Genomic DNA, 14,241 nt, shown 5'->3' with positions numbered 1-14,241 from the left:
TATTCCAAGGTATGCTCAGATGGGCGCCCCAAGTTTGAGGAACCCCACAGTCACTGTGCAAGGGGCACAGCCTTAGGAGTACGAGGCTGGGGGTGGGGAGGAAAAAGAGGAAGAGGCCAGACGAAAACATTGGGTTTTTATTACATTTCATTACAAAGGGCGCAAAAATACAAAGAAGCGTCTGCGCCAGAAGGTGGGGCGGGCGGCCGTGCGTGCCCTGAGCAACCTGACCCCCAGCTGTGGTGCCCATGCGCACGGTCCACAGACATCCGCAGCAGCGGAGTGCGCATGCTGGGGGCAGAGCCAGCCTGGGCACGGGGAGGGGAATGTAGGACCAGCCATTTGCATATATCAGAGGGGCTGCCCAGCCCATGTCCTTCTTTTTCCTACTAAGGAGTGAGATGGGGTCTGGGGCCTGAGGACCAAAGGTGGTCTCTGGATTTAAGGCCACAGCCCTGACTTCACGTACCCCTGTGATCAGAACTGTTTGGCCAGCTGGACTGGATTAGGCTGGGCCACAGTCACCCTGAAAATCTAGAGCCCCAAAAGATGGGGCAACATTTTACCCCCTGTGATGGATCCCGGGCCCCAGGGAAAGGCCAAGAGCAGAAGGTGGAGCTGGCACAGTCAGAGGGCCCTGCCACTGTCCCCACCCTGCCCAGGAGATTGGGCACCTGAGCCCAGCAGGGCTGGGAAAGAGGGAAACTGAGGTTCAGGGCACTCCATGGCCTTAGGAGTACCCCAGCACCCAGGCTCAAGAGGGTACAGGTCCCTCCATCTTCCACCCCAATGGGGAGAGGTGGCTATGACCAATGGGTGGTGGGCATTTGTGCCACACTGAGGGCCATGCCTGAGACAGGAATGATGTGGTCTCCAAGACACCCAGCAGGTCCCTGAAGGAAGTGGGGACCCCAGGAACCAAGAAGAAAGGGGTTTTAAAGGGACCAGGTACCACCACACTAGACGCAGATCTTGGGGTCTGTGAGCACACAGGGCACACTCTGCACCATGGTGCCCTGACCTGGATACCTCCTGAGGGACAACAGCCATGCCGAGGGCACGACTGTACCACTGACCTGACCTCAGCCCGTGCACACAGCTCCTGTAGCCCTTAGCATGTGGCTGTACCGGGCATAGACTCTTCTTTGGGAAACCCAGAAAACTCAGAGTGCAGTGAACCAACTCTAGGCCCCCTGTGACAAGACCACTGGCCAGCACTGGTGTGGTGTCACCGCCCCACACCTTTTACCTGTTCTTGTCCCGAGTGCCAGGCCTGCAACTCTTGACACCAGGCCCAGTGCGGCAGCTGAACACCTTTACATATGTGCCATGCAGTAGCGTGTGGGTTCCGCTAGGGGGACCCCCTGTCTAAGAGTCTTCCAAAGCCCTGCCAGTTACAGACTACCCAAGGAACTTCAGCACAAAACAGCCACTGGGCAGTGTCGCAGAAAAGGGATACGACAGGGCCTGTGGGTGGGTGGAGAAATGCCATTTCTTAGGACACAGAAAGGGGCTGGGTCCAGCTGCGTTGTCAGTCTGGGGTCCTTTGGGCGGATAACCACCAACACAGAGGCTTTAAAGGATAAGGTAAACTGAGGCAGCTGGGCATAGTGTTATCAAGAAGCTGCAGTCTTTTTTTCTGAGCTGGGGAAATGGGTTGGACAGCCAAGTGGCTGAGGGGTTTGGCTGAAGCTCGTGAGTCACTGGTGAGGTGGAGGGAGAAAGGCCAGGCCTGGCTCACGCATTCGACATCTCGGGGGCTGGGCGTCTAAGCCTGTCCTGAGAGCATGATGTGGGCGGAGGGTCTATGTACATGCTGCAGGGAACCCAGGCTGGCTGCTCAATGGGTCACCAGCTGAGGGACCCACTGCTTTGAGCTGTCATCTTGGGATGTCTTGGCAATACAAGGGTATTACTGGAGAGGTGAGTGACATCTAGAAAACAAAGGCAGCCCCCGGAGTCCCCATAGCACAGCCTCCAGGCCCAGGGGAGGGTAAGCCCTTCCAGGACATGCAGACCCCTAGCCCCTGGATGGGCTACAGGGCTACCAGCGAGGTGCTCACTCCTGCCTGGGATGCTGAGGCAGGGCCCAGCACCTCATCACAGAACTTGGCAATGAACTGAGTCACGTTAACACAGCTACATGCACTCTTGGCTGTAGGGCATTGAAAGACAGGCTACCAGCTTTGGAGGGTCATGGGACTATGGCCGTCCTGCCCTGGCTCACTGAGAACTTGGAAGGCCAGTGACTGGTTACTAGGAGGCGGGACTCTCTGCCTTGTTAAGACTGTTTGCTCAGGATTCTACAACTTGGAGAAAACCAGACTCCAAGCATGTGGACTTCCTGTTTTGATTTTTTGAGATGGTCTCACGTAGCCCAAGTTGGCCTTGATCTCCTAATCCTCCTATCTCCAGATCTCCAGTGCTGGCGTCACAGAGGTGCACCACCATGCATATTTAATAATAATAATAATAATATTATAATAACGTCCCCACTATTCCTTTCAAGCCTGCGCCACGGTGATAGAAAGGCCTGAGACCTGGATAGGGAACTAGACAGAGCAACGCTGTATCCCCAAGTCCAGGGGGCAGGCGATGGAGGGGCAGCTTTCTCATGCAGCAGTTACCTAGTGGCTTAGGGAGACACACACAGCGCCCCAGCCCCCGGCATGGGCAGTGGGCAACATCACAGAGAAACAACCAAGCAGAAGGTGACGGCCTGGTGGGCAGAGGTGCAGGGCACATCAAGCTATCACTAGGGGTGATGGGGGAATAGAGCTTCCAGGCCACAGGTGAGCCAGGAAAGACAAGCTGGGCCCACGGCCCCACACATCACAGGTTGTCTTAGCACAGACACCAGCAGCCTCCATCCACCTGCTGAAGCCTGGCAGGCACCCTGGGGATCCTCAGAGGGAGTGGGTTCTCCGGAGAGTCGAAGCCTGTTTCTAGACACCTGTTCTGTGGCTCTTACAGACACATCCAGCCCCTCCCTGCCCACGTAGCTCTTTGGAGTTGAGACTATAGCAGGTGAGGCCAGGCCCATGTGAGCAGCCTAGGTGCCCCAGTGCAAGTGCTCCAGGCTGCTGTTTCAGTTAGCTTAAAAATAAAAACAAAAGGTCAAGGAGGGACAGGGGGTTAGCACATGCTGCCAGGAGAGGGTCTGGAAGGTCAGCCACCATGCCAATACAAACTGAGGGCAAAGCAAACCCTCCAGGGCTGCTGCCTCCCGAGTCCCACACCCTAAACAGTAGGAGGGACCGATCATGGGGCTGAGGTGGGAGGACGAAAATGGGCAGGTGGCCTGTGACTCTCCACTAACCCTGTGCCATCATGCTGAGCACTGCCTGGCAGTGGGCAAATGGTGGTCGAGAAAGGGTGGAGGAGGGGCACTGGCAGCTTCAGTGGGCCCCGTCCACGCACATTCGGCCATAGGGCGGCTGCCGCGCTCTCAGGCGCTCAGGAATAGGAAATGCAGCCATCCAGATAGTGTTTATTCTGCTCCAGTCTACCCTCACTCTTCTGGCTTTGCCCTGGGCCCGGTGGGCATGCGTGGCCTGACCAGGGCTGGGGATGGCTGTGGAAGGGGCGGGATGAAGGAAGGCAGTGGCAGCTGAGAACAGTCGGATGGATGGCCCGCCTTGGTCTCTGGGCTCCCACGGCCACGCCCAGCCCACCCTCGGGCAGCACATCTGGGGATGAGTGATACTTTGGGTATCTTGGAAGTGGACCACTGATGAGGGCTCTCACAGCCCCAGGGAGGGGCGAGGGAGTGAGCGTGAGGACGGGGCCATGGGGCCAGGCACTCACAGCCTCTGCAATCAGCCTGGCCCCAGGTGGACGGACGGACAGATAGCCAGCCTGGTACACAACGGCCTCACACCAGGCATCATGGGAGGTGAACAACCAGGGTGGCGGCTGGCAGGGGGCGCTGGGCAGCATTGCAAGCTCAGAACCACAAGCTTGGCCGTTGGCAAAGGAGGACGGAGCACTGCCGTCCCCAGATTTGGGGCAGTGCCGTCGGAGACTGACCAGCGGCAGGTGGCGGGCACAGCCACTCACAGGCGGTCCATTCGGAAGGTGTCCTCGGTGGCAGGGTCAGCTAAGACCATGTCGGGGTCATTCAACATATGAAGTCCATCCAGAGTCAGAGGGTCGATCTTCAGTTCATCCAGCGGAAACTGGTGGTCCGCATCAAAGCTGACGTCACTGACCCCGGCCAGCGTGCTGCTCAGGTCCTTAGATAGGCTTGGGGGGGACTCTCCTGTCACTGTTGAGTGGGGACAAATGGTAAGCTCAGCCGTGGCTCTGGGGGACCAGACACCTCCCATCACGCCTCCCACCAGTGTGAAAAGCAGGGGTGGAATGGGGGACAGTTCACCCCCGAGGATTGTTCTGCAGGGGGATCAGAATATCTAGGGTGGCCTGAGCACAGCGGGCAGGGGCCAGGGACACTGCTCAGCAGCCTGAAGAGCCTGAGCTGGCCCAGCCATTTGGATAGGCCAGACACTTGCAAAGCCACACACTTGGTGGCAGATGGCAGTATAACCTGCAGGACATGCCCTCCCGACTCAGGGTCTGAGGTGCAAGGGTCCCCTATGGGGACCCACCTCCTTTTATTGGCAGGGAGGTGCTGACAGGTTCTAGATTCAGAATGAGAGTCACAACCATTCACCTGGGCTAGTCTTACAGATCTCACCCTACAAGCCCCAGGGGTCCTGAGCACACGCCCTCTGCCTGGGTGTGACACAGGGCCCACAGAAGGGTGACACTGCCCCCAGCAGATCTAGACTATACAGAAAGCACTCCTCTTTCATGCCTTATAAGAAAAAGGGAGATGGTCATGGGGGGCTTGGGGTGGGACCAACACTGGAGAAGCTACGCTCTGGAGTGAGGCTTCGCCACACCGCTCTGCAGGATGAAAAGGCCTGTTTCCAGGGCAGGTGGGAGCTGGGTTCTGCCAGCAAATGACGAGAGACGGCTGGGTGGAAGCATGTCCAGCCTGGTCCTAAACAGAGGGCTCTGGACACCGCCCCAGTATGTGGTCAGTCTCCCCGGCTGAAGATGAGAACTGAAACCCTCAGTGAGTGAGTGAGGAGCACTGGAAAGTGGGCGTGCAGGGTACGGTGTGAGTCGGGGGCAGAGCACACTGTAAGGACACAGCTGCAGGTGGCAGAGTGGACTGTGAGGAGGTGGCTGTGGGCGACAGTCCAGCGTGTCACTAGACAGTGTGAGGGGATGGTTTGGGGTGGGAACATGGTCAGTGTGCGGAGACCCCGGTGAGTGGACCCTGTGTCACGTTTGCAGTGGGATGCAGGGCCTCCTGTAGGGGCCAGCCTCAGCCTGTCACCCTGTATGGCAGGGGATCTGTGAAGGTACTCTTCATGTCCCCCAGGTCCCCAGGCCTGCTGGCAGTTGGCCTCACCTGTGAGGATGATGTTGGGGATTCCGCCGTGGCCTGCGTAGCCGAGTTGCTGCGGGTCCTGTAGGCCTCCATGGCTCCCGCTCAGGCCCATCATGGCAGCCTGGGAGTAGTTGAGTGTGGAGCCGGAGCTGTACAGGCTGCTAGAGCTGATAGCGCTCTCCATCATGTTGAACTGCTCCAGCTACAGAAGGAACCAAGGGAGGCAGTGAGGACAAGGATGGCGAAGGCTGCCCCCGTCCGACTCCTTCCCGGCTTCTCCACCCTGCAGCCCCACTGCGCTGCTGCATGGAGCTAGAGGCCTGCCCTTCCTCCCGTGACCTTAAACTCCACTCTGCAGGCTGCACAGGGCTCAAGGGGGTGCAGTCATCACCCCTGCCACGGCCTCAGCTTTCACAGCGCAACAGCAGGACTGGGCAAAGCTGTGAGGCCTGGGGTGGTACAGACAGAGGTCGCCATGGAGCCTGGGCATCTGCTTACCTGGCGGGACAGAGCATTGGCCTGCCTGGCTGTCATCTGCTGCTCATAGTACGCATCCCCAAACACGCTGCCCAAGGTGGACGTGTGCTGCGGACAGAAGAGAAGCCTGCTGTGGTCGCAGCCTGAGGCCCAGGAGAGGACGGTCAGACTGGGGATTGTGAAGCCTTTGCCTCCCACAGCCCGCTGGATGGGATAAAGACCCTTGGGGCATAAAGACCAGAGGGTGGGCATCACTGGCAACTATCTTGGAGTTCTTAGGGGGAGTGCCCTGATCCTGCGGTGATTGCTTCCTCCCACCCCCACCCCCAGGGCCTCTGATACTTCCCAAAGCACTGCCCCATCTACCGTGCTCCCACAGCCTGGGCACAGGAAACATCACTTCCTTTCTAGGGGAGCAGGGGCTGTGCCCTGAAGCTGAGGACTGGAGTGCCAGGCAGTGTGCCCATCATATCTGGGGTGTAGCAGCCATTGCCTGGGGCTGCTGCTGGGGAGAGCCCGGGCTCTGTGGAGGTTCAATCCTATCGCACTTGCTTTTTACCCGAGGCTGGCTGGACTCTTTAGGGGCCATGGGAAAGCTGGAAGGGAGCTCCTGCTGGCTACACTAGGGACAGGGGCAAAGGGGAACAAGTGACCACAAATGTGGTTAAGTCACACCCAAGGCACCTAATGGTCCCAGCCAGACTTGTGCTGTCACAGGCCAGATTTCAGGGGCTCCCCAGTGTGGCATACAGTGCAGAAGGCTAGCGGGATTCCAGGACAGTGTCCATGGCCACCAGCTCCCCTTGGGCTTCACCTAGGCTAGCTTAGGGTCCGGTTCCTGAGAGGAGACAGAGCCCACAGCCTCACCAGCAGCTGAAAAGTTCATCAAAGTTCACCAAAGGGTGGGCACAGGGCTATTTTTGGGGTGCTGGGGGTGCTTTTGAGATGGTGGCTGATTCTGTCTCCAGCTGTGGTACAGGCCTGGCGGGACAGACAAGACAGCATGTGGAGAGGGGATGTAGAAGGCATGAGAGGCACATGGCCACGGCCCAAAGGACATGTTTAGGGAAACCCAATGAAGCCAGATGTGCTGTTGCCCAGCCAGACGCCTCTGGGTTCTGGGAGGAGCTTGTGCTTCTGCGGTCTCCCACTGGGGTCAAATGCCCCAAGAGTCCTGTCCTCACTGGCATGAAACACCTTTTTTCCACATCAGAGATACATACAGAGAGAGGCTGAGTGAAACAGGATGAGGTGCCTGCCCAGAACAGGACAACCTATGCCATAATTTTTCAGAGAAGTGTGTCATGGACTGTGGGCTCCTACTCTGCCCTGTCCGCCTCTGTCCCTAGAGCCCCAGAGCGCAGTGTGAGTGAACCGAGATGCGCTGACCCCAGGTGGACGCCAGGTGACGAAGCAGGTAAATGGCCACTTAGGGGGACCTCAAAGCCTAGTCTTTGTTGCCCGACACAAGGCAGTCTAGTGCTCCTGCCTGCTCTAGCCTGGAAGGAATCTACCGGTCCTGAACTGAGGCTGAGGACAGACTAATCCAAGCGGCTCAGTGGTTAAGAGCACTGGCTGCTCTCCTAAAGGAGCGGGTTCAATTCCCAGCACCCACATGGCAGCTCACAACTGTCTGTAACCCCAGTTCCAAGGGACCTGAGACCTTCACAGTAATGCACATAACCTAAGACTAATCCAAGTCTCTTTGCCGGGTGGCATTTTCGGGTGGGGTGGCCAAGGAAGTCGTGCAGGAAACGTGGGTCTGATGAGACGGGGCTATGCCTGGAATGAGCACGGCAGGGAGCGGGCTGCACGGAGGAGTGAGGGATGCTTTCTTAGGCTGAGCTGGGCCAAGACAGGGATCAGGGATGGGCCAGTGGAGGGCATCTAGGATCTGGTGGTCAGCTGCACCAAGTCTGGGCTGCTGTGCCAACATATGGGTGTCATCCCAGCACTGGGGAGGAGGCTGAGGCGGGAGGATTCAGAGTTTGAGGCCACCTGGATTACAGAGTGAATCGGAGGATAGCCCGAGCCCCATAAAACACAACCCAATAAAACAAAACCCAGTTAGCCAGATGAGGCTATACCCTGTTTGCTGCGTTACCAATAGCTGGATGGACCTAGGGACCAGGGGTAGAGGCAGAACAGCCACCATAGGCTGGCTGGTCACCTCAGCTCTGCCCCGGACAGGCCCTACCTTGACCTCACAGGCCTTGGAGCTTCCGGCTCCGTGGGCCTCCAAGCTTCACCCTGAGGCTGCTCTGGCAGCCTGAGAACCTCTAAGCCATGTCTCGAGTAACTTTGGGCTACGGGCATCACTGATGTGACTAACTTCTGTGCCCTGTCCTGTGACCTGCCCCTTGCCTCAGGTGGCCTGCCTGGTGGGCGCATTGCCCTGGGGGCTGATGGAGAGGACAGATGGCATGGAGTGGGTGACCGAATGGGAGAGTACTGGGCAATGGGACAAGCGAAGTGGCCCAACGCCAGGGGAGGGTCCTCACCTGTGGGGAGCTTCCGGGGGAGAAACCTTGATTGGAGACTGGAGAGGTGGGAGACTGGTTGGCCGACCCTGCACTTGTGCGGTACTGCAGAGCCGATGCCTGTGATGACAGACAGTTCAGGCTTCGCTGACCCCTGCTGGCCCAAGAGCCCCGGGCCTGGTGCCTGGACCCTCAGCAATGGACGCCACACAGCTGGTCAGCAGCTCTGAGGTGGAGAACGTGACTGCAAGCCTGGCTTCCCGAAGGTGAGCGCACGAAGGGCTGCAGCCCACAGCAGGGGCTCTTGCCCCCGCCCTCTCAGAGCTGCCAGCACTGGACACAGCACCCTCTGGGTGCACTGCACCCTGAATCATCTGCACATCCAGACTGACCCACACACTCCTAAAAGCACACCACATGAACGCCCACCCCCACTCAGGAAAACACAGCCCATTCATGAATGCAGCTAAAGGACCCACAAGCACACTGGTAGTACTCGCCCACACGCACCCCTCACACACAAACACTCCCTGGCGAACACCGACACACCCTCAGCACACCTGCACACACATGCCCCCTGCCCTGCACACTGGGTGGGGCGGCAGCCCAGCACAGAGGATGGCCTTCTGCCCCATCCCCCGTCATGTGCATCCCGGAGGCTGCCACGTCTGCGGTGACACACCGGCAGGGCCACTACAAAGACCACAGCGGGCCACAGAACAGGCCCTGCAGGGACCGCCTGCCTGGGTCAGTGCACCGGGAGGGAGCGCGCTCTTGCCTGCTCCGGGCACCATCACCTGGCCCAGAGGCTGCGCAGGGGCTGGGCCTGAGCTCAGCCTGCACGCCGCCCTGTGCCTCCAACCGTGTCCCAGGCCTCTCAGCCCTGCTGCTGAGTGAGCCTCAGCCTCCCAGGAGTCTCCCCACTTTATTGGCTCTGCACAAGCAGGCTGGGTGGGGTCAGGTCATATGGGTTTAGGGGAGGGGGGCTCCACTCGAGCAGGAGACGGGGTGAAGGAGGGACCAGGAGCTACACGGCGAGAGCTGGTCTCAGAGCTGGTGAGGAAAGGACCACAGAGAGCCCCATTGAGCTGTGATGCTGTCCAGGCCCACTGTCCCTGGAGGACAGCAGTCCATGGAGTGGGGCCCAGGCTCTGCTGAGTGTCCTCGTCTGGCTGGAGCACCGTGCTACTATCTCAGCTGTGCAGGGTACCTCCATCTGGGTTCCCATGGCATGTCCCCTCTGGGGCTCAGCCACGTGGCAGCATGGCCTCCAAGCCGCTGGCTCACCTGATCACCATATGCAGGCCAGCAGCCTGGGCTCAAATGAAAAATGGGCAAAGCTCACAGTGTTCCCAAATGAGTCTTCCCATGCGGCACATCACAGATGGGAAGTGCCATCTCCATACTCAGCAAGGCATGGAGGTCAGGGTTAGAGTGTATCTAACCCGGCGCCTTTCTTCGTCCCTCCTGCCTGCGCCTCAGTCCAACCTGGTCCCCTTGACTGCAGCAAGAATGCAGCTGAGAGTGGGTTTAGTCAGGAATCACTGACCCTGTTGGAGCCTCAGTTTCTCCCGCTGTACACATTTAACTGTCTCAACATTAACAGTGCCCAGGGCCCCTCTCAGGCTTACCGAGGCAGCGTCAATCCCCAGAGGAGGCTGGCCCGGGCTCTCCGCAGGGGACTGGGGAAGAGTGGACGGTACAGTGACGGAAAGTGGCGGCAGCTGAGGCCCCCGAGTCAGGCTGGCACTGGGCAGCAGTGGGCCACCCTGGGGGAGAGCCACAGACACCTGGGGGGGTGGAGGTTGCTGCTGGGACACAGGCGGAGGTGGAGGCGGTGGCTGGGGCTGAGGGGGAGGCTGCTGGGAGCCAGCCTGCGTGAAGAAGGCATAGGGCAGCTGTTGCTCCAGGGACAGGGTGTCCATGGCCATGGCCTGCAGAGGAAAGGATGAGGATGAGGAGCTGAACCTCCAGGAGCAGGGGAGGAACCCTGTGGACCGGATCCCCAGAGCCTGTTCTCCCCAGAGCGACCGAGCCAAACCTCTAACAGGGAAGAGCAAACAGAGACCTGGGAAGGGCGGTGCACAGCAGCACCTGGGATGCCAGGGCGGGAACGTCACTCTAAGCACGGAGCCAGCCTACACTGCTGAGGGAGCTTCTGCCTGCTGATAGCCCTTGGGCCACTCCAAGACCAAGAGGGGTGACACAGGAGATGGGAATAGAAGGGTGATGAATGCATGGCCATTCTCACCTCAATGCTACATGAGCCTTGTCTCAAAACCACCAAAAACACCCTAAATTATATATCATAAAAACATGGATTTGTGAAAATTTCATCTGACATTTTGTTGATAAACAGTATAAACAGGGCCGGAGAGACAGCTGAGGGGTTAAGAGCACCGGCTGCGCTTGCAGAGGTTCAGCCCTCACCCACACGGTGGCTTACAGTCACCTCCAACTCCAGGTCCAAGGGCTCTGCCACCCTCTGGTCCCCAAAGGAACCTGTATGGGCACGGCGCTCACAAACTCACTCAAGCACACACATACACACAAAAATAATAAATACATCTTCCCCACCCACCTCACCCTCGCACCTGAGTGATGGGTGACAGAGGGGACATGGTGGGTGACACCTGCTGGGCCTGCTGCCGCCTGGCCTCTGTGCTCAGGGACAGGGAACTGACAACGGCTGGCCGGTGCTGTGGAGAAGAGCTGGGCGTATTCATACCTGAGGGGAAAAGAAGGGAACTTGTGAGACATGGCCACACCACAGGAGCACAGCCCAGCTGCCCGGAGAGAAGCCAGAGCCAAACCTGGCATGGGGCTCTGAGGAGGGTCCCCCAACCCAGAAACCTACTTGCCTTTCCTGCTGACTACAGCCCAAGAGGGGAGTGTCCCACATCCCCAGCCCATCAGGGCCCCTCCCATGTAACCAATCAGAGCCTATCTTGAGATCTTGGCTATTATCCCAGAAGTGTTACCCATAATTGGTAGAGGGGAGTTGCCAGCCACAGGGGCCTAGGAGCCCTGCTGGCCTGTGGTGACAGGGATGGTGGTTGTAAGCTCCTACCCAGCCATCATGATGCTCCCTGGCCTGAGAAAATGAGATGCCTCCCTACTGGGACATACATATGTATCTATATGTAATACATAATAAAGTATACATGTATCATTTAAGTGAGTACTTTGCCTGAGTGTATGCCTGTGCACTGTGTACACAGTGACTGTGGAGGACAAGAGAGGAGTTGAAGTCCCTGGAGCTGGAGTTAAGGATGGTTGTGAGCCACCATGTGGGTGCTGGAAATTGAACCTGGGTCCTTTGTAAGAGCAACAACTACTCTTAATCACTGAGACAAAGATCCAGCCCCCATTTATGTATCTATCTATCTACCCACCTACCTATCTATCTAAGACAGGGTTTTGGTGTCTCTGGGTAGCCTTGGCTGTCCGGGAACTCACTCTTTAGCCCAGGCTGGCCTCAAACTCAGACCCGCCTGCCTCTGCCTCCCGACATGCTGGGAATGCAGGTGGGCCACTGTGCCCAGCTGGCTTCACATTTTTATTTATTCTTTTGAGTTAGGGTTTTGTATAGCTCAGGTTGGTCTCAAGCTGGCCACATAGTGACGACAACTGTGAACTCCTGAGCCTCCTGAGTCCTAAGGTGACAGGTGTGAGGCACCACGCCCAGCTTCTGCTGTACTAGGGATCAAACCCAGGGACTCTGCACATGTCGGGACTCTGACAACTGAGCTGCCAGTGCTGTTCCACATTAGCTTCAAGCTACCAGGCCATTACTACTGTGTAATATAAGGCTAGCTTGGAACTCACTAAGTAGCCCAGGCTGGCTCTGGCATCAGAACAATCCCCCTGTCCCTATCTCCCAACACAAATCTCAGGTCTGTGCCACCATAGCCCATCTTCCTTTTTGTCTTGACTCAGGTAAGGCCTTCCCACGGGAGGCTGGGTTTCTGCAACATCAGAGCCCTCCCCAGTCCAGACCCAAACTTGTTCTTTCCTGTCAAGGCATCTCTCACTGACCTAGTGACCTTCATCCACAATCTTCTTTGGCATCCTCAGGATGACGGAGACCCCCTCCCTGCACCACTCTTTCAAGGCTGCCTGAACTAAAACCAGACTCTTTCCCACACCGCCCAGCCCTGCCCTAGAGCGACAAGTCTGCACCTGCCAGGGCCTCTGTGGGTCTCATTGCCCCTTCCCTGACCCCCACCTGGGCTCTGATCCCTGAATGCTGGGGTGATGAGGGAGAGGGACCTAGGTGAGATCAAGGGCGCCAGGCAGAGTGGGGGGCCTGTTGCCTCATGCTGGGCACCAAGCCAAGCAGCAACAGGTTCCTAGGATACTGCTTCCTCATCAGGGGCCAGCAGATATCAACGAAGCCTTCAGGGGTTCAAGGTGAAGCCCCGAGAGGTCACCATCAGAGCTGGGTGAGGCTGCCTGACTCACCAGCGGATCCGGGCCTGCCTGCCCTGGGCCCCTGACCCACCGTGCTCCTGAAGTTGGGTGAGTGGGAACACACCCAGCACCCCCAGGCACTCGCCTTTGTGCCTGGGGCAGGTCTCTGAGGGACAGCCTGCCCTCCCCTCCAATCCTGCTTGGCTCTGTTCTCTCCTTGGGCTGGGGATGCACCAGCTACTGCTCTGGTGGCCAAGCCAGGTGGGGTCCTGCTATGGAGGGGCTGTCAATGGAATCCAAGGCAGGAGGAGTCTGGGAGGCAGTGCTCAGAGTGTGCAGAAGTGCAGAACAAGGCTGCTGCCTTGGTTCCGAGAGACAGTTCCGTCCTGTGTCTGTTGGGGCAGACACCTGCTCAGACCCAGAGCAGGCGCTGGGCCGGCGAGGACACACAGCCAGGTAAGACCGGGATGTGGGCTCACAGGTTAAGGGCACTGGCTGCTCTTCCAGGACCTGGGCTTAATTCTCAGCACCCACACAGGCTCATAACCAAGTCTGTCACCTAGGGGACCCTCCAGGTGCTTCTGATCTCTAAGGGCACCAGACACATAATGGTGCACAGACATGTATACAGGCAAAACACTTGCACATGTAAGATGAATCTAAAAGTAACTGTAAAAATAAGTGCATGTAGGCGGCTGGGGTGTGACTGACAGGATGCCTGGCGCTCAGCTGGTGCACTGCTTGCTGAGAATGCACAGGGCTCTGGTTTAGCCACAAACACCACACAGAATGGTGCATACCTGTCAACCTGCACCTGGGAGACGGAGGCAGGAGGATTAGGAGTTTGAGACCAGCCCTGATCATTGCAAGTCCTAGCCTAGCCTGAGCTACATGAGACTCCGTTTCCCACAAAACAACAAATGAAGGTGAGAGTGCGGTGGGGCTGGGAGACGCTTGGTTGGGAGCACAGGCTGCTCTTCCGGAGGGCCAGGGCGTTCTTCACGCCTCAGCGCAGCAGGTGTACATGGCACACACACGAGAGTGGAAGTGGGGCAAACGGCCAGGCAGGGCCCAAGGACCCTTTCTGAGATAGTCTTCCTCTACAGCCCAAGATGGCCTGAAACTTGGTGACTCTCCTGCCTCAGCTTCCTGAGTGCTGGGATGACAGGTGTGAGACACTATGCTTTGCTTGATTTTTAAAAACTGGTTGTGCATGCTTTTAATCCCAGCACTCAGAAGTCTGAGGCAGGCAGATGGTAGAGTTTGAGTCTGAGGTGAGCGTGGTCTACAGCATGAGCTCCAGGACGGCCGGGGCTGCATAGCAGGATCCTTTAATACCGTGTTTGTGTGAGTGACGTGTGTGTGTGTGTGCAGGCAGGCGGCTGTGGACCCTGAAGAGGGGCTGGAGCTACAGAGAGCCATGAGCCAGGGCTGTGAGGGCTCCCCTGGAAGAGCAGTTCAGGCTTTCAA

The 14,241-nt window shown here is 57.9% G+C and overlaps 1 protein-coding gene across 1 annotated transcript in view; it reads right to left on the bottom strand.

Moving 5' to 3' along the window:
* Nucleotides 1-117: 117 nt before the first annotated feature.
* Nucleotides 118-14,241, bottom strand: part of Crtc1 (CREB regulated transcription coactivator 1) — a 52,384-nt gene continuing 38,260 nt past the window's right edge. The window contains exons 9-14 of the mRNA XM_055618805.1: nucleotides 10,953-11,086; nucleotides 9,990-10,292; nucleotides 8,380-8,478; nucleotides 5,900-5,986; nucleotides 5,423-5,603; nucleotides 118-4,267 (exon numbers count right to left, since the gene is read on the bottom strand). Of these exons, the coding sequence (XP_055474780.1) occupies nucleotides 4,056-4,267; nucleotides 5,423-5,603; nucleotides 5,900-5,986; nucleotides 8,380-8,478; nucleotides 9,990-10,292; nucleotides 10,953-11,086 (1,016 nt within the window). The 3' untranslated portion in view covers nucleotides 118-4,055. The remainder of the gene's footprint in view (nucleotides 4,268-5,422; nucleotides 5,604-5,899; nucleotides 5,987-8,379; nucleotides 8,479-9,989; nucleotides 10,293-10,952; nucleotides 11,087-14,241) is intronic.

This window comes from Psammomys obesus, unplaced genomic scaffold, assembly GCF_907164565.1.
Source record: "Psammomys obesus unplaced genomic scaffold, mPsaObe1.curated_primary_1811, whole genome shotgun sequence".
In the NCBI taxonomy this organism is placed as follows: Eukaryota; Metazoa; Chordata; class Mammalia; order Rodentia; family Muridae; genus Psammomys; species Psammomys obesus.
The sequence above is the reverse complement of the archived record's forward strand: the minus strand, read 5'-3'. Positions and strand labels throughout refer to the sequence as shown.